Source organism: Astatotilapia calliptera, chromosome 2 (genome assembly GCF_900246225.1).
Source record: "Astatotilapia calliptera chromosome 2, fAstCal1.2, whole genome shotgun sequence".
Classification (NCBI taxonomy): Eukaryota; Metazoa; Chordata; class Actinopteri; order Cichliformes; family Cichlidae; genus Astatotilapia; species Astatotilapia calliptera.
This window is the reverse complement of record NC_039303.1, coordinates 27014763-27036932: the sequence shown is the minus strand read 5'-3', so window position 1 is coordinate 27036932 and position 22170 is coordinate 27014763. Positions and strand designations below refer to the sequence as shown.

Below are 22170 nucleotides of genomic sequence, written 5' to 3'. Positions count from 1 at the left end.
CAAACTGATGTGCACTGCTGTGGGGCTTTATAAACTGCTGCGGAGTGCGGTGAGTGTATGCACCAGCAGAGGGAGCCAAAGTCACACGACTGCGCTGTAAATGATGCCCAAAATTCCCCGTTTCATACATGTTTTAATCAATAAAGATGGGCATGCTCAGACGGTTCATTTGAAGGGAAAAATAATTAAAAGCTTCAATGTCTGCCATGTTTAATTTTAGTGTTTTTAAGGATTTGTTTGAGACTATGCAAAACATATACAGTTAAAAATAAATATATAAATAAATAAATGTTTTTTTTAAATGTAGGAATTGCAAAAAGCATTTGTCTTACAGGAGATTTGATTTTAAACGTCCATTTTAATCCTTTGCATGACATCACCTTGAAATATTCCGTGTCATTACCCTGAACGGTGTAGCCGAGCTGATCAGCTGTAAAGGGTTAAACTTAGTCAAGACACTGAAACCCGAGACAGTTCCTGATGGATGCGCCCGAAGGCGGCTGGGACATTTTAAGGAGTTTGTTTTGAGTAGAATTCTACCAGGTGCGTTTCTTTTTAAATGTCGTCGTGATATTTGGCACGGGTTTAAGGTAAAGCTGATGCGCCCTTTGTGCCCCGTGCTCGGCGCACCGCGTCTCGACGACGGCGGGGAAGAAGTTGCGCATTTCCAAATAGTCGAAGTTTATGGATTGTCCCTCTGATTGGCAGGAAGCAAACGTGTAAGTACCACGTGTGTGCTTTTTTGTTCTTTGAGGGTTTTTCTTGTAAACAAATATGGAAGAACTGTGTTATTTCCTGGTTCTGTCCTACCTGTGGAGTCAGGTGAGCCGACATGACACCTGTGTAAAGCACCGCGGGCGAGCAGCTGCGCGTGGGGCGCTCTATTAGGTTGTAGTTCGACCTTATCAAAGCTGTCTGGAGGTATGTGGTGGGACATGGAGTTCTACTGGCTGTCATGTGCGAGGACATTGGTCACTCGTGTTGTAACTGCTTCACTGTGTTTTGGCAGTAACTTATTTCACTACATCAGCTTTTCATTCCTTTCTGTGTTTCTGTCTCAGAATGGTGGATTATAGTGTTTCCGATGTACCAGAAGTCCTATTCTCAAACAGTTTTAAACAAGTTTTAAAATGGAGGAGCTGGCTCTAATGGCCTTGCTGGAGTGCCCTCTGTGTCTGGAGAAGCTGGATGCGTCAGCCAAGGTCCTTCCCTGTCAGCACACTTTCTGCCTGCCCTGCCTGCAGAGGCACGAGGCTGACCAGTACCAGCTATTTTGCCCTGAGTGCCGCGCTCCTGTCCCGGCCAGGACCGCAGAGGAGCTGCCGACAAACCTCCTGCTGGTGCGGCTCCTGGAGGGGCTCAACGGTCCCTCGGGCCCCAGCAAGAACACACAGAAATCCCGCTATGCAGTGCCCGTGTCCCGGGAGAGCTTAACAGCCAGGGACGATAAACAGTACCAGGAAAGTCCAAACAGAGAGAAGCAGGGGAACAATGAGGTGAGTAAGGCCTCAGCCCAGTCATCTACAGCTATATGAGAAACAAAGTGGAACTGTAAAAACTAATATGTGAAACCCAAACTCAAGTGTTGCACATCACTACTGACAAGTATAGTTATTTGTTATTAACACTACACTACACTATACGGGCTGAAGGGTTTTACACAGTAGTAAAAATGCAAGTGTTTGCCCTTTCACTTGTACTACCTAACCTTTGAACTTTGGGGATTTTTAATATGATGGAATATCAATCTTGGATGTAGATAAGATCCTTTAAGCAAACTATAGAAAATACTATAATTATCAAGTGATGGGGAAAAAACAGATAGCACTTTATGCCGTTAATCTATAGAAGTGCTGCTGAGTGATACACCCACACGCATGCAGGGCAACAGGAGGGAAAAACCAACCAGATGATAATATGTGTGTCAACTCCATGGAGAGCTGTGGTTTACTGCTCGGTTATATTTCCAACAGTAGCTAAGCGATATTTTTCGACTAATCTCCATACATCTGAAAGTTTGTGGCTCATGCAAAACAGAGTACTTCATATTCCTAGCATTCTGGTGTTTATATATTAAAAATAAAGCGTTTAAAGAAGAAAACATATTTCTACTTAAAGCAATGCCCCTGAGGGGACAAATGATGGGCATTCTTAGGAAGGTGGGCCAAGCCGTAGAACAAGTTGGGGAAAAAATGTTCTATATGCCAGAAAGTGAAGTAAAGTGCACATGAATACAGCTAGCTCCATAAGCATTTTTTGACAATTATACACTTTTTGCCCCCTGCACATCACCACAGTGGATCTGAAATCAAACAATCATCATGTGACTAAAGTTCAGACTTTTAGCTGAAAAGTCAGTGAAATTAATCAGTTAATGCAATGCTTTTGTAAAACCCTTTTAATTAATGCTGAAAGTCTGCTGTTTTCTATGGTGGTGGTGGTGGTGGTAAAGTTAGAAAATCTGTGTTTTCCCACTTTATGAACCCAATTGGACCTCCAACTTTGGCTCTCTGGCAGTGATGCAGGCTTTTGGGTGCCACCAGAAAAAATTGGACGACAGTTTTATTTGTGTGCAAAATGAAAAACAAAAAACAAATTCAGCATGCAGATTTAGAGATTGCCATAGGCAGAAGAAGATGATGAAGAGGGAAATATACAAAGCCCAGTGAACTGACTATTTCTTATGCATTTTTTTTTTTAAAAATTAGTATTATATGCATCTCTGCAAAAACTTTACAGTCCACAAATCTGCGTTCTCACATGTGCGAGCTAAACAAGAAGAGTTCAGTATTCTACTTGAAACCTGATTTGAGTTCAGTCACAGTTCAGAAAGCTGAGCCTGTTTCGTTAAACCGAGTTAGTGATCATTTTGGCTTCTTCCGAATGCTGTCATGGATACAGTATGTGTCAGTCTGATTAACTGTAACCCAATGCTACGATGATTGGCCGTAAAGTGGATGTAAACACTTTATCTACAGACTTGATACAAAATCCCTAAACCATCAATTTAAATTGCACATATGACATTTTCCACTGGTAATAATCAGTGAAGCTCAGGGTGTAGCCTGCATTTAGTTACGGAAATCACGAGGAGACTTGTGAAATTGTTACTTTAAGTATGACTTGAAGTCCATATTAATCAGATTTTGTGCCCTCTCAGGCAGCGTAATCGCTTTTGTGCCGTTTTCGAAAAACTCCAAACTGAAGTGTAAACTTGATACAATCTTGAAAGGGGGGAAAAAAGAAAAAAGAAAGGATGTGTCATATAAAAGTCATCTTCATATCTCAGTGGTGCATCAGTGCCGGTTCAGCGCAAAATTGTTTTGTCATCCCACAATCTAACTCGTATTACAAGATGAAGCACAAATTAAATGCAGAGTGTTTCTGTAGCACCTCACACCAACTGTCACTTATTTTCTTAAAATGTGTCATAGCCGGGGATTTTTACAGATGAAATTGCAGAGTGTGGGATCTTTAAAATCTTACATTATGTAAGAAATCTTAATTATTTCAACATAAAGAAGCTGAAATTTGACTTTCTTCCACACTTTAGGCTGCTCACAGAGCATCAGTGTATAGCCACAGAGGTGATCTGTCAGGAGAGATGTTCCTCTCGGCTGGTAACGCTATCACACCAAAACACAAAGGGGATGACAACTGGCACGCCGGCGACAGTAGCAGTGCGTCTGTCAGTGCTCAGCAGGTCGTCAGCCAGACACCTCAGCTGCAGCCCCTCCAGCAGCTCCAAGCACCAGTTCTGTGCAGAGCACTGTGTGACTTTAAACCAGAAGAAATGAATCTGGAAGACAGCAGATATTTTCTCAGCTTCCTCAAGGTGAGCCACTCAGACTGCTGAGTTAGTGCAGCAGGGCAATATAGTGTTCATGGGGTAATTGTGTGTGCACAGTTTTAAACCTTTTAAATAGCATAGGTTTTACTTCAGTGAACCTCTAGAGTGAAAAAGTATAAAGGTTCCTCTGCAAGAAATATGCTACAAGCCTCGTTTTTAGAAATTCAGTTATCGCACATGCACTGAAGTTTACAGACCACCATGGCGGTACAAATGGACCAAACTTCACATATTTATTGTGGCTAAAAAGCACCTGTATTTTATTTCTTTATGATTTCAGTAAGCTCCCCAGTAATGTGAAAAAGACAGTTTTCAAAGGGGTCTGTGCAGTCGGTAATGCTTCCATAGAATTAAGGGCCAGATTTACTAAACAGGGCAAAGTAGCGTTTGAGCTCAATCCCCAGACAGCGCTGATAGGTGTTTGCTATTTTCTAAACACAGGCACAGTTGATTCATTTCAATATCAACTGGTAAAAATGAGACATGCTTTAAATATCTGCAGAATTAGCAGTAAATTGTGTGTCGCAAATATCAGTAAATGTTTTTGTGCTTGATTTAAATATTCTCCTTCTTACGTTTTGCACCTTATGAGGTCACCTTGCGACACATGTTTAACAGCGTCAGTCGCAAATCTGTTACTGCGCTCTCCCTGTAAACACCTTTTTTACACCAAAACCCAGTTTATGGAGCAACATATTAGTAAATCTGGTCCAGAGAGTGTAAGCAGCAGCCATTTGCTGATAGTCAAATGCTCTTTATTCATTGATAGTCTGATATATTCAGGTGTGTGTTTAACAGAAAGTCCTTTCCAGGACTTTACACCCAAGGGAAACAACTTAAAAAAAAAACAAAAAACCCAAGAGCTAAATCTCAGACTCCACAATGCAATTAGGAAAAGACTGAACAAGTTAGGCTTGTTTGGTAGGGTTGCCAGAAGAACCCTACCAAACAGTTGAGGTTTGCAAAGTTGCTTCTGAACAAAGCGTAAGACTTTATGCTTTGTTCAGTGACCAGTGTGCGGATGTTTGGTCATAATGCACAGGACCATGTTTGGAAACCAAACACAACATATCAACACCTCATACCAGCTGTCAAGATGATGGTGGAGAGGTAATGTGAGGCCATGTGGCTGACAGCTAAAGCTTGGCTGAAAATGGGACAGTACAGCAGCAAATCTACAACAGAGTAACTGAAGCTGTGCATGAACAAAAAGTGGACCAAAACTCCTCCACAATGATCTGAGACACCGATAAAGTCATACGGTCATAGTTTTAGCTGCTGGTTTGACTACTTGCTTCGGTTTAGATTTCATAGATGCATAAAGGACAGATCTGTCAGTTAGCCGTCGGCTAGGATGTTAGAAGCCTTTCAACTGGTGTATTGACTTATCTTCTGTCATGGCAGGGAAACAGCAGTTTTGAATTGATGCTTAACCCCTTGAACTTAATCCTGCTTTCTTTTATATTAAACCTGTGTTTGTAGCAATCTGTGAATACAAAGAGCGCAGGAAGTCCCCAGCAAAGACTGCTACATAAGGATCACCGCTTTTATTCTTTTCACTGTTTTCAGAGACTGAAAACTGAGACTTGTGGAAACGGAGGCTCAGACCTCCATTGCAGCAGTTCTTACTTACCCTGGATTTCTGAGGCAGTTATATAAGGGCCTGGGTACTTTTGTGCCCTCCATTAAAACGCCCTCGACCGAGCCTCTTTTGTTTCTCAATCTAGGTGGTCAAATGTTGTTGTTTTTTTTAAGAGGCTGGCCACAGAAAAGGACAAGGCCTGCAGACACAAAGGGAGCTTATGTCACATGTTCGCGGAGAAACACAGAGTTTCCGAGCTGAGTGCTCAGTCTCTGGGGCAAGCGCACTCTGTTAAATCCATCTTGTGTCCCGTCTTGTGTGTGGTTTTCAGTCTGTTATTTATTTTGTGCTTCATACAGGGAGACATTCTTACTTTCATCAGGCGGGTGGATGAAAACTGGATCGAGGCCAAGCTGGGGGAGAAAGTGGGATTCTGCCCTGAGCAGTTTACAGAGGTGAGTTTCTTTTCTTCCTTGGATGTGAGTTGTGACCTTTTCAGCGCGATCGAGGTCGACACCTGCCGTTAGCCACTTTTCTCCGGTAGTGTAATCAATTGAACTGCAGATGTCGTCGCCGGATGCCATTAATTCCAGGTCACTGCCGGGACGCTAACTTGCTTTTCATTCAAATCTCTGATTTGTCAGTAAATGTCACTCCTGCTCTGTAAAGTGCTGAGGCAGAAAGCTAATCTGCGAAGCCCTGCTGTGTCTGCAGCTGCTCATTAGTTTGTGACTATGTGGCTTACTCAGGGTTGCGGGGCTTGCTTAGCTGGCTGACTGTCATTTGTTTTCCTCTGCACTTTCTGCCTCCAGGAATTAACTTCACCCATGCTGGAGGGGGGCTGTGTTTGTTCATTCAGTCGCTGGGGTCAATGCCTCATTCACTTCCTGTTTACTTTCCTAACTTGTCATCTGCTTTGCTGTGATTTCCTCACTAATATACCCCCTCTTCTTATTAGTCCTCTCTTTAATGCATGCATACTTTTATCTCCCACTCACCCATGTCTTCTCCTCGAGCCCTGCTTCAGTGATGCTCTTTATCTTTCTCCTTTCCACTTTCCTCCTCTCCTTTCTGAGCCAGCCTCTTCCTGTGTCGTGCAGCCAGGCGTAAAGACACAGTAATGCTTTCTCTGCTTGGGTGGCATAACAGCACATCACTGTGGAGAGTGAAAGCATTAACCCTGCCAATGCCTGTCTGCCTGCCTGTCTGTCTGCGCGGCTCATTTCTCAGCAGTATCCAACCCTGCCTGGCTTATTGGCTGGTACTTCTCACGCTCTCTGCTGCCTGCCTGTCCAACAAGTTGTAGGGGTGAGCATAGCGGTGATAAGTGGGTGTATTTAGACAGATTTTTAGCTGGTCAGCAGGAGCAGAGGTTGGCAGGCGCAGGTTAGAGCAAGTTTGAGAGGAATTGTTTTTCTTGACTGAGGATTTTCCTGTGTTACGTTTCTTACTGTGGTTCGTTTTTATGCATTCATCCTATTCCAGCCAAACTCTGTGGCTGCCAAACTGCTGAAGGGAAAGAGTCGGAGGGGGGGGGATCTAGCAGAATTTCACCATCAGACTTCGAGCGGGGGCAAAGACAAGGCCACTGACGCATCCAGTAGGACTGCCCATTACGGAGTCCCTCAAGCCCCGGCTAAGACGCCCGTCATCAGCACGTTGCCCCTCTCCAACCAACGGAAACAGCCCGTAGCCGGAGGAAGCAACTTTTATCAGACAGGAGACAACAACAACACCTTCAACAGCTACAACCGTCAGGGTCAGACGCAGCGCCTCTCTGTGCCCACTACCACCCGGGGCCACTCTCATTCTTCCAGAGTGAACTCTCAGCGAAGACGCCACTCTGATTCGCACAGACACCTGTTACAAGTGAGTCACATAACTCTCTTATTATTTATTTATTCTTTTCTCCACCTCTGCTCTAATCTTTTAATTAAAGCTGGGTTTGGCTTTGCTCGCAGTGATTTGCTATAACAGAAAACATGCTGTTGGCAAAAAGGTGAAATGGTTTTATGTGCGATAATAAGAGGTGTTTATTTGAGTCACTGATCAAGTTGGCCTCTGGTTAAGGGAGGGAACCGTGACACTGTAAGCTGCAGGAATGAGTGAGAAAGAGATCGCCCTTGTGATTAAGTGGTTCTCATTAAGACGAGACACATGTGGGAAAGGGAAACAAAAGAAGTGAGGAGTGGAGGTGAGTGGACCGTAACTTTTGAGAGGTCTTTAATCACGAGTCCTGGGACAAAAGCCAGGATTTCCCGTCTGAGATGAATTATAGTTCCACAGGGTGGGTTTTCTTTTTTTCTCTCTTCATCTCAGGGACATGTGGTTTGTGATGTTGTGCGAGTTTGAATCCTCACAGGGAGAACTGTCAAGCAGGAGAGAAAAGAGGAAATCTCTTCTGATTTGATGGGATTGTTAAAATGACTCATTAACTTATTTTTTTTTTAACTCTGAGGGAGCACAGAAGAAAGCAGGTCAATTTTACTGTCTAAATTAATTATTACCTCTAGAAGACTAGAAGTCATTAACAGTCTTGAAACTGAAGACTTTTTGCTGTTTCATTGTTTAGTGAGGCTGGAGTTTGGGAATGTTAGTGTTTCAGGCTATTGGGTTCATAGCTTTTCCGGCACTAACATGATATCTGCTGCATACTTTATGAAGAATGTGTAGCAATATCAGGGCGAGGCATGATTGGTAAACATGTCCCTGCACATAGCTTTAACCAAGACAAGAAGAGTTAATTTCTGAGAAAGCTTGTGATAAAACTTACTCGGGAAATGACCCAAAAGCTCCTATAAATCATTAGCACGTTGGAGTAAATAACCGGACATAGTGCTGTTATTTCACATTAGAAAACAGCGGTGATGTGGCACCAAGTCACGGGGCCTAAGAGTACAGTGCTGGCATGAAAGCCTCTGGAAGGCTTAATAATGTAACGCGCTGCCAAATTCCCTGCCCTTCAGAATAGCGATTTCCTTTGATTCCTTTCAAACGTCTCGGCTCTGCCCTGCAATTACACATGTCAGAGCGCAGAAATGCTCAACCTCATGCAGGTTGGAGAGAAACAGGAGAGGAAGGGAGGCGGAGGGGAACGATAAGAAATGAGGAAACGGGGCAGTACGGCAGGAAGAGGAAAAGCTGAGCGTCCGAGAAAATGGTATGGAGCGAGGGAGAGAAACGCGACACATTTTCAGGCTGCGAAAACAAAAAACGCATGAAGTGGGAAGAAGGAGGAGGAAAAAATGAGAAATAGATGTGGAGAGTGGGAGGCTCAGAGAGTCCCTCAGTGTGTCTGCTTATCGCTCTCATGCTGATGATGATGATGATGAGTCACTAGTGAAGTTGCTTACATAACAGACCCCTCTCCCTCTCTGCCCTTCCTTCAAACTCCTTCCTCTTCACTAAGCAGGTAACGCTCCCTTTCACATCAGCGAGCCTGTAATGGCAGACGAGCCACACACTTCCCCCTTTTTAAGGGAGCGGAGGGGCCGTGTCCCTGAAGCTGAGGCTGAGCTCTCCAGTGACCTAGACGGCATGTTTGTGCTATTCTTGGTGCCGCTTCCCATCGGCTCTTACCTCTGACTCTCGCCTGTTTCTTTTTTTTTTTATTTTGCAGCTTCCCTCCCACTGTGGATGAAATAATGCATATTAGTGTGAATATCTGCACAGTTATGTAAGAGCAAACTTTAGGATTAATTTGAAAAAAAAGTTCACTCCCCTATCATACTTCACCAGAATATCTGACATCATTGTAATTGTTATCAGTGGTTATGCAGTCACCCTGCAAAGTGACTGCATAAAAGAGCAGAAATAATTAGGCTGAGTTATTTATACGGCAGTTTTCAAGTGCAGAGTCACAAAGTGCTTCCGAAAACAGAAAAAATAGATTTAAAAGTAAAAACAAGATAAGTGGCAGACGGTTCTCTTCAAATCTCAAGCTTAATCGGAGATGGAAGACCGAAGATAGACAGATAAAAGTTTAGGTAAACGCAGATCAGAAGAGCTTTGAGGCTTTGTGTTTGAGTACGACTGCAGTTGATCTGTAATCTAGTTCACTGTTTGACTGTGCAGAGGTACAAAACAGGAAACCTGAATTAAATTCAGATTTTGATTAGTCACACGTGATGGATTGTAGGTGACCTGGTCAAAAGCTTAGTGGCATTTTAGGCAAAGTAGATTGTTAAGCTAATGCAGCAAGGAGGGTATTACCTTAGTTTAGATGAAGTTACATGAAAGTATGAATTAATTATTTTAAATCTTCATTTTGACATAAATGTGTTTTAGCTTCTTACATTTACAGCTTTGCTTCTACTGTTATTATTCATTCAAGGAAATGAAGAGGATCTGAATATACTGGGTGGGCCATTTATATGGATACACCGTAATAACATGGGAATGGTTGGTGATATTAAAGTTCTGTTTGTGGCACATTAGCATATGTGAGGGGGCAAACTCAAGATGGGTGGTGACCATGTTGGCCATTTAGAAGTCGGCCATCTTGGATACAACTTTTGTTTTTTCAATAGGAAGAGGGTCATGTGACACATCAAACTTATTGGTAATGTCACAAGAAAAACAATGGTGTGCTTGGTTTCAACGTAACTTTATTCTTTCATGAGTTATTTACAAGTTTTGACCACTTATAAAAGGTGTTCAATGTGCTGCCCATTGTGTTGGATTGTCAATGCAACCCTCTTGTCCCACTCTTCACACACTGATAGCAACACCGCAGGAGAAATGCCAGCACAGGCATCCAGTATCCGTAGTTTCAGGTGCTGCACATCTCGTATCTTCACACCATAGACAACTGCCTTCAGATGACCCCAAAGATAAAAGTCTAAGGGGGTCAGATCGGGAGACCTTGGGGGCCATTCAACTGGCCCACGACGACCAATCCACTTTCCAGGAAACTGTTCATCTAGGAATGCTCGGACCTGGCACCCATAATGTGGTGGTGCACCCTCTTGCTGGAAAAACTCAGGGAACGTGCCAGCTTCAGTGCATAAAGAGGGAAACACATCATCATGTAGCAATTTCAAATATCCAGTGGCTTTGAGGTTTCCATTGATGAAGAATGGACCCACTATCGTTGTACCCCATATACCACACCAAACCATCACTTTTGTTGTTCCAACAGTCTTGGAGGGATCCATCCAATGTGGGTTAGTGTCAGACCAATAGCGATGGTTTTGTTTGTAACTTCACCATTTACATAAAAGTTTGCCTCATCACTGAACAAAATTTTCTGCGTGAACTGAGGGTCCTGTTCCAATTTTTGTTTTGACCATTCTGCAAATTCTGTGCACCGATCTGGGTCATCCTCGCTGAGATGCTGCAGTAGCTGGAGTTTGTAAGGGTGCCATTTGTGAGTAACTAATATCCACCGAAGGGATATTTGACTAATGCCACTCTCCAGTGACATGCGGCGAGTGCTACGCTGTGGGTTCTTGCTGAATGAAGCTAGGACAGCCACTGATGTTTCTTCATTAGTGACAGTTTTCTTGCGTCCACATTTTAGCAAATCCAACACTGAACCAGTTTCACGAAACTTGGCAAGCAGTTTGCTGACTGTAGCATGGGAGATGGGTCGTCTCGTAGGGTGTCTTGCATTGAAATCTGCTGCAATGACCCGGTTACTGCGTTCACCAGATATCAACACAATTTCGATCCGCTCCTCACGTGTTAACCTCTTTGACATGTCAATGGCTGTGAACAAAGAGAAACATGAAAGAATAAAGTTACGTTGAAACCAAGCACACCATTGTTTTTCTTGTGACATTACCAATAAGTTTGATGTGTCACATGGCCCTCTTCCTATTGAAAAAACAAAAGTTGTATCCAAGATGGCCGACTTCTAAATGTCCACCATGGTCACCACCCATCTTGAGGAGTTTGCCCCCTCACATATGCTAATGTGCCACAAACAGGACTTTAGTATCACCAACCATTCCGATGTTATTACGGTGTATCCATATAAATGGCCCACCCTGTACATTTAAAAATAACCATAAGTTTATTTTTGAGTACAACACTTATTTTCATTGACACATGGGTTATGTATAACAATGTCGACAAGATACTGATAGACATACATTATTATTAGCTACTTGTGCCTACTTAAGTAAGGCTTTCCTAAAAGTCAGTTTTTAGATTGCGCCAACTGTGCAAAACCACAGAGGACTTTATAGAAAGAGCAATAGAGATAAAATCTAAATTCTTGCAAGGGATAGAGAACTGACCTGTAACTACTTATTCTTCTGTGAGGGAGGTCAGGTTTTTTTTTTTTTTTTTTTGTTTGTTTGTTTTGTTTTTTTAAGCACTGCCAAATTTTGAAATCAGATCCCATTTTAAATCTCCCACCTTTGTTTGTATATAAATAAGAACGAAATTTAAAGGACAACGTGGTTCCATTAAAACACGAGATAGTCAGCCGTTGTTCTGAGAAACCGTTCTACTTTCACAAATCGTCCTACCCGTATTATAATTTGATGGTGACTTCTGACTAATCCAAACCATAACCCTAACCATAAGAAATATTGGCAATGGGTTAAAAAAAAAAATGAAGTAAATGTGGGTTTTGTGTTGTACACATGTGCAGAAACAATGGGTAGGATGGCTTGTGAGTTAGGATGGATTCCCAGAACACCGTGTCAGACCCCTTTGAATGCCCTTGCAAATGGAAATTACTGGTGTGGACACTGCGTCCAGTGTCACAACACTAGTAAAACTACATACTTTTTTCAGTCGCATACCGGAAAAAAATTTCCGATAAGAAGTGTGACTACATGTGCATTTACTCAAATTATATATAAATGATACATTGCCCTTGTGGTTTTGCACATATCAGCAAAACCACACGGAGAATAAGTTAACAATAAAAGTGCGATTCACCGATGTGACAAAATTATTCAGTAGAAGCACATTTTTTTAATGATATGAAACATGATCTCTGCATCTTTATGATTTTGTGACACTGAGCATGTTCCAGTACCTCCAATGGGTGGAAACCATGACTTGTTAGTGAAGAGAAGAGAGGCATTCACCTCGCAGATATTGTCACCTAAAGGACTGAATGATGAACTTGCACTCAATGTTATGTAGTGGCTTCTCCATTATATTATTTTTTTGGGGTGTATGTGGTTTGAATTGTGATGTTTGCATTTCCTAAAAACACTATGCATCACTCAGTTGACTAAAGAATACATGGAGGAGTCCCTAATTGGCTGAATCTCTCTGAATGTGTATATATGTGCAAATGTTTGCATGAACACTTTTTCTCTGTACCTGACGAAGGTTGCACAGACTGACACGTTGCAGTTGAATAAAAAAAATAATGGTAAGCGGGACAGTGTGGGGAAGTTATACTATTTTTCTCCACAAAGTTTTTTTTTTTTCCCTCTTTTCACTCGTCATTGATTTTTCCCTTTTTTTTTTTTTTCTTTTTTTTTTTTTTTAGCTTAAAAAAACCAAAGCATTAATTGGTTACTAAAGAGGGAGACTAGTCAATAATATAAATCATCCTCACCCTCTAACTGGCTGTTTGAAATTCAGCTTACTCGTCCCTCTGCACAGCTAATTTATGTTGTCTGATTGGAGTTTTCATTAAACACATCCAGGGTGGAGACATAAGCTTAAAAACTGAACTCGAATAAAATCCCGAACCTGTAAAGTGATTGAAAGCTAGTGAGTACACTAGGGTGGGGGACAAAAGCTGCGTTCAAGGTTATTCTTCTTTTCACCCAATTGAAAAACTTTTCCATAACCATAAACATGTAAGAGAACATATCCATGATAATGAGTTGACAGGGTTTATACTTCCCAACATGTCATACATATAAACTTCATAAACAAACACTCGAAATAAAATCCAAAGACCAATAAATCAATCAAATCTATCAATCAAATGAGGTTTGAAATCAGTCTGCACAGATCTTATGTCTTCACATGTTTAAACAACAGTTCTATGTCTCTTTAAATTAATTATAAATTGCAGTTGTTTCGAATCTCATTTTGGCCTCATTAATCATTTTTAGCAGGAAAAAAATAGACTTGAATAGTGCAATTTTAACAAATAAAATGTTAATATTGAAAATGACGCAGAAGACGTAACAACGTCACACATCTGAGCTGGTTGGATGAGGGAAAAGCCTCGTGCCTTCTATCATGCCCTTGGCGGGGGGGTTGCAGTGAGTGGAGAGCAACCTCAGAAAAGTGCAGCTGCAAGTGATCCCGCGAGGTAATTCCTGATGATGTCGGCATGATGCCACGGTGACTCGAGATCAAGCTGGATAGAAGTCAAACGTGTCATGTGCTGTTTGGTGGTTTTTTGATTCTGTGCAGGCCTAGCACCTTTTGATCACAGTTAAACATCATGTAATATCCGCTAACCAGCTTCAGCTTGACTAGAAGTCTTATCCATAATAACTGAAAAGACCTGTCCGGTCAGAGCTTTTGTGAATGTTTTCACCTCATATCATAATTTTTAGACACACATTATGACGTGGTGTTGGTAGTGTTTGCTTTTGTGACGGTAAAATGATCATTTCAGAAGATACAGGTTGCAGATATAACAAAAAGCCTTTTTTAATATAATAAAATTTATTGTTTTTAAGGGCTCCAGAAGTCATTTCCTCATTATTCTTACAAAGTGACCTGGAGTTCAGGTATTTCCATAGTAACAACACTATTTGAAGGCAGAGTAGTTCTTTTCCACAACATGGCAATAAAATGTAATAAAATGTGCTTTTTGTTAAGACAAGGCTGATGACTTTACTGACGTTATTTCACAAAGTCACACAGTAGCTCATACTTACTTTGGATGGTCATGGGATTAAAGCTCGTTATCAAAATCCCCGTCAAAAATATGAACGTGATTTCTACGTCTGCAACCTCACTGATGAACTATTTACATTTATTCATTATAATATTTCACAAGAGCTCATTAATTTATTTAGTTTTACACTTTTTGGGCATCCATACAAACTGTCTCACTTCATGTGAGGTCAAAGGATGTTGGCAAAAAGCTGCAGATTAATATCCTGTTAAATTAATGCGCGTGTTTGTGCTAGCAGGATTCAGACTGTAGGAGCAAGCCAACCTTTCACTCTAAATAAGACTTTATTTTCTGCCTGACTAATATCAGAGTTAGTTTCTCTGTGTAAGTATCCTTCAATATCCTTTAGCCGCTGCAGCTGCTGGGTCAGTGCACCTGGCCATAGCGTGACTGCAGTATAAATAAAGCCGGCTCTTTGTGGCTAAAATAAAAACCTAAGAATAGAAATAGGACACAAAGTCATGAAAGAGATGAATAATTTAAGACATTAAGTTATTCTTTGTTGTCAGTGCTTTGCATCTTTTTTTCTTTTCTTTTTTTTGTCCAAATATAATGTATACTGCTTCTTCATTCATTTAAAAACATGGTTGTTTTCTTTATGACAGAGATGCTCATTCGTGGCCTCTCACATATGATGGAAGTCTGTCGTGTCCTCAGGAATCGGTGCACGCAACCTTACTTTTACACTTTTTACTTCTGCCTCACAGCGCTGCCTTTAAAAAAGCGAGACTGCGGTTACAGTGCTGGATGCGTCTGTCAGATGCATCTTTCTTTGTGCTGTTGAGTTACAGAGTGTGAGAGCACTGCAACATCCAGCCGCATACTGTAATAGCAGGAACTCTGAGCCCAAAGGCTATCGTTAAAGCTTCGAGCAGCAGTTTAGTGGTGGTGCTGTAAATACAAGCAGGAATCAGCAGAGAAGATGGGCATAGCAATGTTATTTCTGCATCTTTGTTTTAAGTAAGAAAGACTAATGTGTTTGATTAAAGGGGAAAAAAAGCAGCACACAGGCCAGGCTTTATAAAGGTTAACCTAACACACCTTATTTGAGTCTTGTTTGACTCACATCCTGCTGATTTCATCACTGTAAAATATTCTTTGCTCTAAGCTTTAAGTAGACAAGCTTTGATCTGTAAAGATACACTGCAAAAGAAGTCTGTTTACATTTTTCAAAGTATGACTAAGAATTTCAGAGGAAAATCCAATGAATCATTTCTTATGTGCAAACGTGTGACAGATTAAAAGAGAAACTTAAAGAAATGAGGAGAAATGTAGAGACTGAATGCGCTGCATTCTTGGAATGAACCGATTGTGAAATTCTGGCAACATACCAAAGTCATGAATGATTTAGCTTTTAATCACACTGTCTTTGAACACTTGGCACAAACTGATTTGACGTAAGAGATAAACATCCACCACTGATACGCCAAATGTCAACTTATTTGCCAATGTCTGGGCAAATGAGTTGAAATTTAGTTAACATAGCCGGCGTATTGGTGTATTAGATACAAACCAGCAATTTACTATACACAACAACAGGTAAATTAGTGTTAGGAGTGTCAGCTTGCAGAAAGAGAGTAGCAGCTTGGCTGCCAGTCGGACAAAGCTCAACACGTCCTCGGCTCCTGTTGTGTACTCAAGTTTTGTGATGCAGATCTACTTTTTTTCCCCACTTAGTGAAAGGTGCCTGAGTAAAAAGTTCTCAGCTGATAGCCACCTGCTTCCATGCACGCTCTTATATCTTCAGCTTTTTACATCGGTCCCCTGCTGCAGAGCCTTGTGTGTGGTGAGCTATGGCAGCAGGTCTTTGTTAATGCACCTTCACACCCTCTCATCCATGTTACGTAGTGCCCAAAAATGAGGTGTTGGAGGCGTAAAAGTTACATAATACTGCTTTATATTATCAGAAGGCTCACGTGCCATTATGCCTGTCTTAAAGGCATAACAAGCAAAGTGCGTAGGCCGCTGTTTAACAACACAACAACATTTAAACTTCTCCTCCCTGGCTCAACAGGGGAGCGAGCGAAAGAGGGAGCGGTGTTGAGCAGAACAAAGCAGAGATTTAGAAAAATCAAACGTTATTTCCTGATTGCATCGTAGCTGTAACGTTCTAAAGCATGAGAAATAAATGGGCCCACACTTCTGCACAGCCCTGCAGAAAGGCACTACCTTGGAAAATTTTGTGTGAATGCAGCCAACGTGTGTGTGGCCAGTCAAACAAACATGCTGATGTGCACCTCTTGAGTCCATTATTTTATACGTCCATGACGCAGATTAGCAGAGCAGAGAGCTGGAGACAGAAATGTAACCTGGCTGCTATATCCTTATAAACTCTGGCTGTTATTAGTCAGGATTACACGCTGACCACAACAAAATCAGAAGAAATTAAGACAATAGATTCAGAGATCAGGGTCTGTGCAGATAAAAACTCTTTATTCTTTTAAAAGTGTTTGTCTTTGCTTTGATCATGTTACATGTTTGCCATTGTTCATTAAAAAAATCAGCATCCTGAAGTTTTTTTACTGTTAATAAACATTCTAAAATACAAAAATCGAGTAAATTATCCTTCTTCTGATCATTTTACCACATTGTCGACATTAAACTGTTAAGTGAATTAAAATTGCATTCGGTATAGACAGCCATCCCAGCAAGCGGCCCTCTTTGGGGCCTATGTGAGGGGGGTGCTGTGGGCAAACCCACACATCCACAGTATCAGTGTGAAATTTGGCAAAGAGAGGCCCACAGTGGGGCCCATTGTGGGCCTGATCGTACCCACGGTATGCCCACACAGTGTGGGCTGTCCTACTGGGGCCCAGATGTGCTCTGTGGTACATTATTACCAGAATGTTGCTACTTTTAGTGACTTCTTTATCAATAGGGGTCTATTAGAAAATGGAATAGGTCCTGATTTCTTTCACTAATTGACTTCTTTTGCAGTATTTTAATAGGATCAGTTTAACTTCCAAATTGAATCGGTGGTTTTTCCCAGGCTCATATTTCTGACCGCATAATAGAATAAGGTCTGTCGTTTAAGTATCTCCATAACGGTCACATTTCCCTGTATGATATTTCCTTATTAATGTGCCAACAAACATGCCTATGCGGGCTCACATTGGGTAGGTGTGGGTGAACTGTGGGGCTGTGTTGGCAGGGCAAGCCCACACTTATCCCAAGCAGGCCCCAGTTGGGAGTGCCTAAATGGTGCCGACAGCACTCTAGAATGGACAGCACTTCTATATAATGACCCCATAGGGGTCATTATATAGAATTTCTAGGTTGCCCATAGAAATCCAGCCCCACTGTTTACCCACACTTGCCCACTGTTGGCCCACACTGTTAAGTTTGCTGGGATTGTGATTACGGGATGAATAATAAACGATGTACCATGAGGTGTCCTTTGCTTCCTATATGATAATTTTGAATTTATCCCATTTTAGAGCGAGAAGAAAATGACCAGCGAGACTCCGCCCACCATCTCTATGGCTCTGATGAACCCCCAGATGCCCTCTGCCTCTGCAGATGGCAAAAACTCCTCCACACAGCAGCTCTCCATCAGTGTGTGAGTCACTGTTTTGAAAAGTCATGGTGTGTTAATGGTATTATAATGTATAATGTCACATCTATGAGGTGTGAATAGAATAAGAAACAGTTATATGTGGCCAAAAAAGGGCTGAATAATCTGGATGTATATTGTTTTTGACTTCTCAGGTGTGCTGTCCTCTACTCCTACAAACCACGCCGGCCAGAGGAGCTGGAGCTGAGGAAAGGGGAGATGGTGGGCGTGTACGGAACATTCAAAGAAGGCTGGCTGCGTGGGTTATCGCTGAGAACGGGCAAAGTGGGCATTCTTCCCGGCAACTACGTCACTCCTGTGCTCAGGTGAGAGGTTGCGATCGCTGACCGCAGGAAATGGGAGCTAAATGCTATTTGGGTTCAGATAGTAACATAGTGTGGGCATGAAGATGAGCTATTTTGTACACTTATTTATGAATCAGAAATATAAAGCTGCATGTCACGGCCTGCTGCTGTTTTCTTTGTCATATATAGCAACAATGTGAAAGTAGACATTCATCACTATCACTATACTAATATTTTTGTTCCCAAAATACAGAACCTCGGCCAGACTGCTGGAGACCAAAGCGCCTAATGTGCCCTCGCAGTACAGCACTTTATCTGCAAAGAAACACACAGCTGCCAAGAACCCTACTGTGTTCCTTGCTCTTGATAAGGTGAATGGTGATGGAGCGATATACTCACCAGGACAGATCCCATCTGTGCCAAACGGAGCACACCATGCAATGTCGCCCACTGGGATTGGAAAACCTTCCTTCTACGGGGATTCACAGGGTTGGGAGACTGTAAGGCGCGTTTTTCACCCACACAGAGGCGAGTGTCAAACAACCACACTCTCTTGGCTTGATTGAATTATGCACTTTGTCAGGTATGTGACGATCTTTTATTTTTTTTTCAGGCTCAAATCGCACGTCCCACATGGGCAGTTCCCACGTTCCCTCCAACTCGCAGCACTTTGCACAACATCAGGCATCTGGCTACTCGCCTGCTCTGCAGAGGAAGAAGGGCGGCAGCTTTGTATCCAATGCTAACGTACCGCTGGGTTGGATGACTGATCCAGCAGCGCCCTCTTCTGCTGTGTTCATGAAGGACAGGGACAGCACTACCCCTCAGTCAATTCTAGTAAAGCCTGACATGCACAAGACCAGTACAGAGAAGGTAATGCCATTCTTATGAAATCAGTGTCATTAAAGTTGATCTTGCTTTTGCATATATATATATATATATATATATATATATATATATATATAATATTTAAATCACGCTACTATTTGTGTGATTTACAGTTTGTTTTATTTCCATAGCCGGCAAAGTCTGTGCGGTTTGTCACAAATGAAGGCTCCCCTCCCCCAAGACATCGGACCGCCTCTTGGTCGTCAGGAAATCAGGTTCTCTCCAACAGCCGACCCGGGCCCCTTCCTTTAGAAGTGTGGGCCCCATCGCTCACATTGGGAAGGGACGGACCTGGGATTATCCTCAAAGATGGAAAAGGTCCTATTCTCCGGAAGGGGCTTGAAACGGCCATGACAGATTTTTATACTAACCAGAAGCCGACAACCTCACAGCCAACGTTGTCAGCTGTGTCAGCACAGTTCAGCCCAAGTAGGTATGTTGGATTTATGGGTTTGGAGCAGTGATTGATCATACAGTCTTGAAAGTCATTACTGATTTTTTTTTTCTCCCCCCCCCCCCCCCCCCCCCCACAGACACAGAGTTGCCGCGACACATTTAGCCCAAACAGACTCAGAGCTCAGTCTGCTTCAAGGAGAGCTTGTCCTCGTCCACAGACCGCGACCTGATGGGCGGGTTCTCGTTACTCAGGAGAGCAGCGGGCAGACAGGATTTTTCCAGAGCAGTATTCTTCAATCCCTCGAACGCCTCAGCTGACCGTGCATTCCTTCTGTAGTGATGTATATTTCTAAATACCATGTTTTAAAACTGCCAAGTGACTTGATAGACCTGGTGACGCGCCTAGAGCTGCAAAGGTTAATGCTGCCAAACGACAATTGGAAGGTGGAAGGTGTTCATTTTTGTTCTGAGTTAGAGTATGGGTAAATTCTCTGGAAATATTTGTTGCGTCCTTTAATGTCCATGCATGTTTGTTTACACATGTACTATTACAAGATTTTGCACATAAAAAAAAAAAACACTTAACGACTGTTCCTCGTTTTATACCCATGTTACACGCATTGTGAGTGCCTTTGTCAAAACCCATGAAGAAAGTATTAACTATATCTGTACATAATTAGAGAAATTATGAGGTGAAATGCCTTTCCGGTAATAAAGTATACTTCCTTGACATCAGTAGTTTCATGTCATCTTTCAGACATAGAACTGACATCAACAATACGAAACAACAGTAGCGTATTGTAGCATGTTACTTTGGTAGTGACCTGTTCTATATGTAAACCTTGCTTTGCAGCCTGGATTTTGACTGCAACTTTCTTGTGGCACACTAGTTCAGTTCAGTTCAACTATATTCATGTACTACTAATTCATAACAGTCATCTGTTCATAAGGTAAAAACCTTTCAATATTAAAGAGAGAAACCCACTGGTGCTCTGTAAGCAAGAACTTTCCAAGACTGAGGAGATTTTAAAAACACCCTTTAAGCCCAGAGGAATCTCTGCAGGTGTAGAACAGGGATTCATGTTACATTGTGGGCCACATACAGCCCACTTTAATTTTAAGTGAGCCAGACCAGGTAAATTCTCCTTTCTGTCATTATGCAGAGGTTTAACTGTACATTTAATCCTGGAGCTAAAAAGGTACCTTTTTAAAAAAACAAAAAAACAAAACTGTGAACCCATTGTCAAAAAAAACAACAAAAACTGAAATTTGTATACAGTTTAACTGTTTAACTTTTTGTGTATGAATGGAAGAGGTCTCTAATAGTAGTAAAAGCTGTAAAACCTGTGGAAAAAAATGTATGCCTTTCTTGGCATTTTCCAAAGCAGTCCAGTGGACTGTGCTTATTCTGTCCCCCGGGCCTTACGTTTGACACCCGTGCTGTAGCAGGTCGTGTTAGGCAGAAGGGGAAAAAGCAGAGACAAGCCCCTCTCTCAATTTTTTAGATTCTTCTCTTTGCTTCTGAGATTTTAAGGCAACAAGCATTTAACAAAGTGAGTCATCCTCTCCCCATTCAAAGTTCTGCACAGCAACACTATAAACTGTTTTAGAGACTGATAAAATAAAATAAAAATTCTGGTCTCGGATGTGACACTAGTAAACTCAAAACTAAAGTCGCCAGCCTGTTGCAGGGCTAACACAGAAAACAACCGGAAGGTTCTTATCTATATTAGATATTAGGACCTCGTGTTCCCTTGCAACCACTTATTTATGGGGTAAAATGACCTATTTGTAGGAGCTGTGCACCTAAGCCCTTATAAAAGAATCATATCATGCTAAACTTTCATCATGCCTGATTGAAGCTGACATCCATCCTCTGACATCATCACACTCCCTAGCAACTGTAGCAGCCCAACATATGAGTAAAATCTTTGACTAACCAATAGAGCAGCATGCATATGTACTCATATAGTAAGTGCACACAATTTTCCATTTTATAGTTGAAGGAAATGCCCATTTTGATTCATGATATAATGGAAATCTACCAGTTAACCTAACCCCACGAGCTGTATGTCTGTAGATTGTGGGAGGAAGTTGGACTAACCAGAGAAGACTCATGCAGACACAAGGAGAACATGCAAACTCCAGATAGGACCCAGCCAGATGGTGGATTCAAACCTCTTGCTGTGAGGCAAGCTTTAAAAGGCATTTTAAAAAAGCTATTTGCAGCTGTTTCATAAATTTTCTATGTATTTACTGTTTTAAAAATACGGCAACAGCACAGGCTAACTTTTGCACAAACCATCTGCTCCTGCAGCAGGTCCTCATGATCGTTGTTGCTGTGCAGGTTTCTTTTATGACTGAATTTTATGGGCAAGGGAGGTGGATCTTTGTTCTTGGTTTAAGTCAAGTAAAATGCATGCTCTTCATATTCACTTCCTGGATAACCGTTAGAAAGCAGCAGAAAGATTCTTGTTCTCTACTTTTTTTCTATCGCCGAGCTACAGCACAGAAGATGTCTTGCAGAAGATATACCCATGTACCGAGCGCAAGTTATCACTGAATTTTCATTTTTGGTCAATAGAAAGTGAAAGACAAATAAAGAGGTCAGGCGGAAAAGATGAGGTGGTGCTTAACAAATTGTTTTATTTATTTATTTTTCAAAATGTATCTTACTCTGAAAAATAAAAAGCAAATACTGAGTCGATGAGCGAATATTTCAGCTGTCTACTATTTTAATACAGCTAAAAATATGATATC

General features: G+C 41.8%; 1 protein-coding gene across 1 annotated transcript; it reads left to right on the top strand.

The window, feature by feature from the left end:
• Window positions 1-409: 409 nt before the first annotated feature.
• sh3rf2 (SH3 domain containing ring finger 2) lies at window positions 410-20142 on the top strand. The gene is given in 12 exon segments (XM_026191133.1): window positions 410-719; window positions 1062-1119; window positions 1122-1496; window positions 3554-3835; window positions 5792-5887; window positions 6918-7301; window positions 17706-17827; window positions 17977-18147; window positions 18380-18654; window positions 18740-18999; window positions 19146-19447; window positions 19548-20142. Coding segments are annotated over 12 exon segments (2541 nt in total). The 5' UTR covers window positions 410-684; the 3' UTR covers window positions 19729-20142.
• The last annotated feature ends 2028 nt before the right edge of the window (window positions 20143-22170 follow it).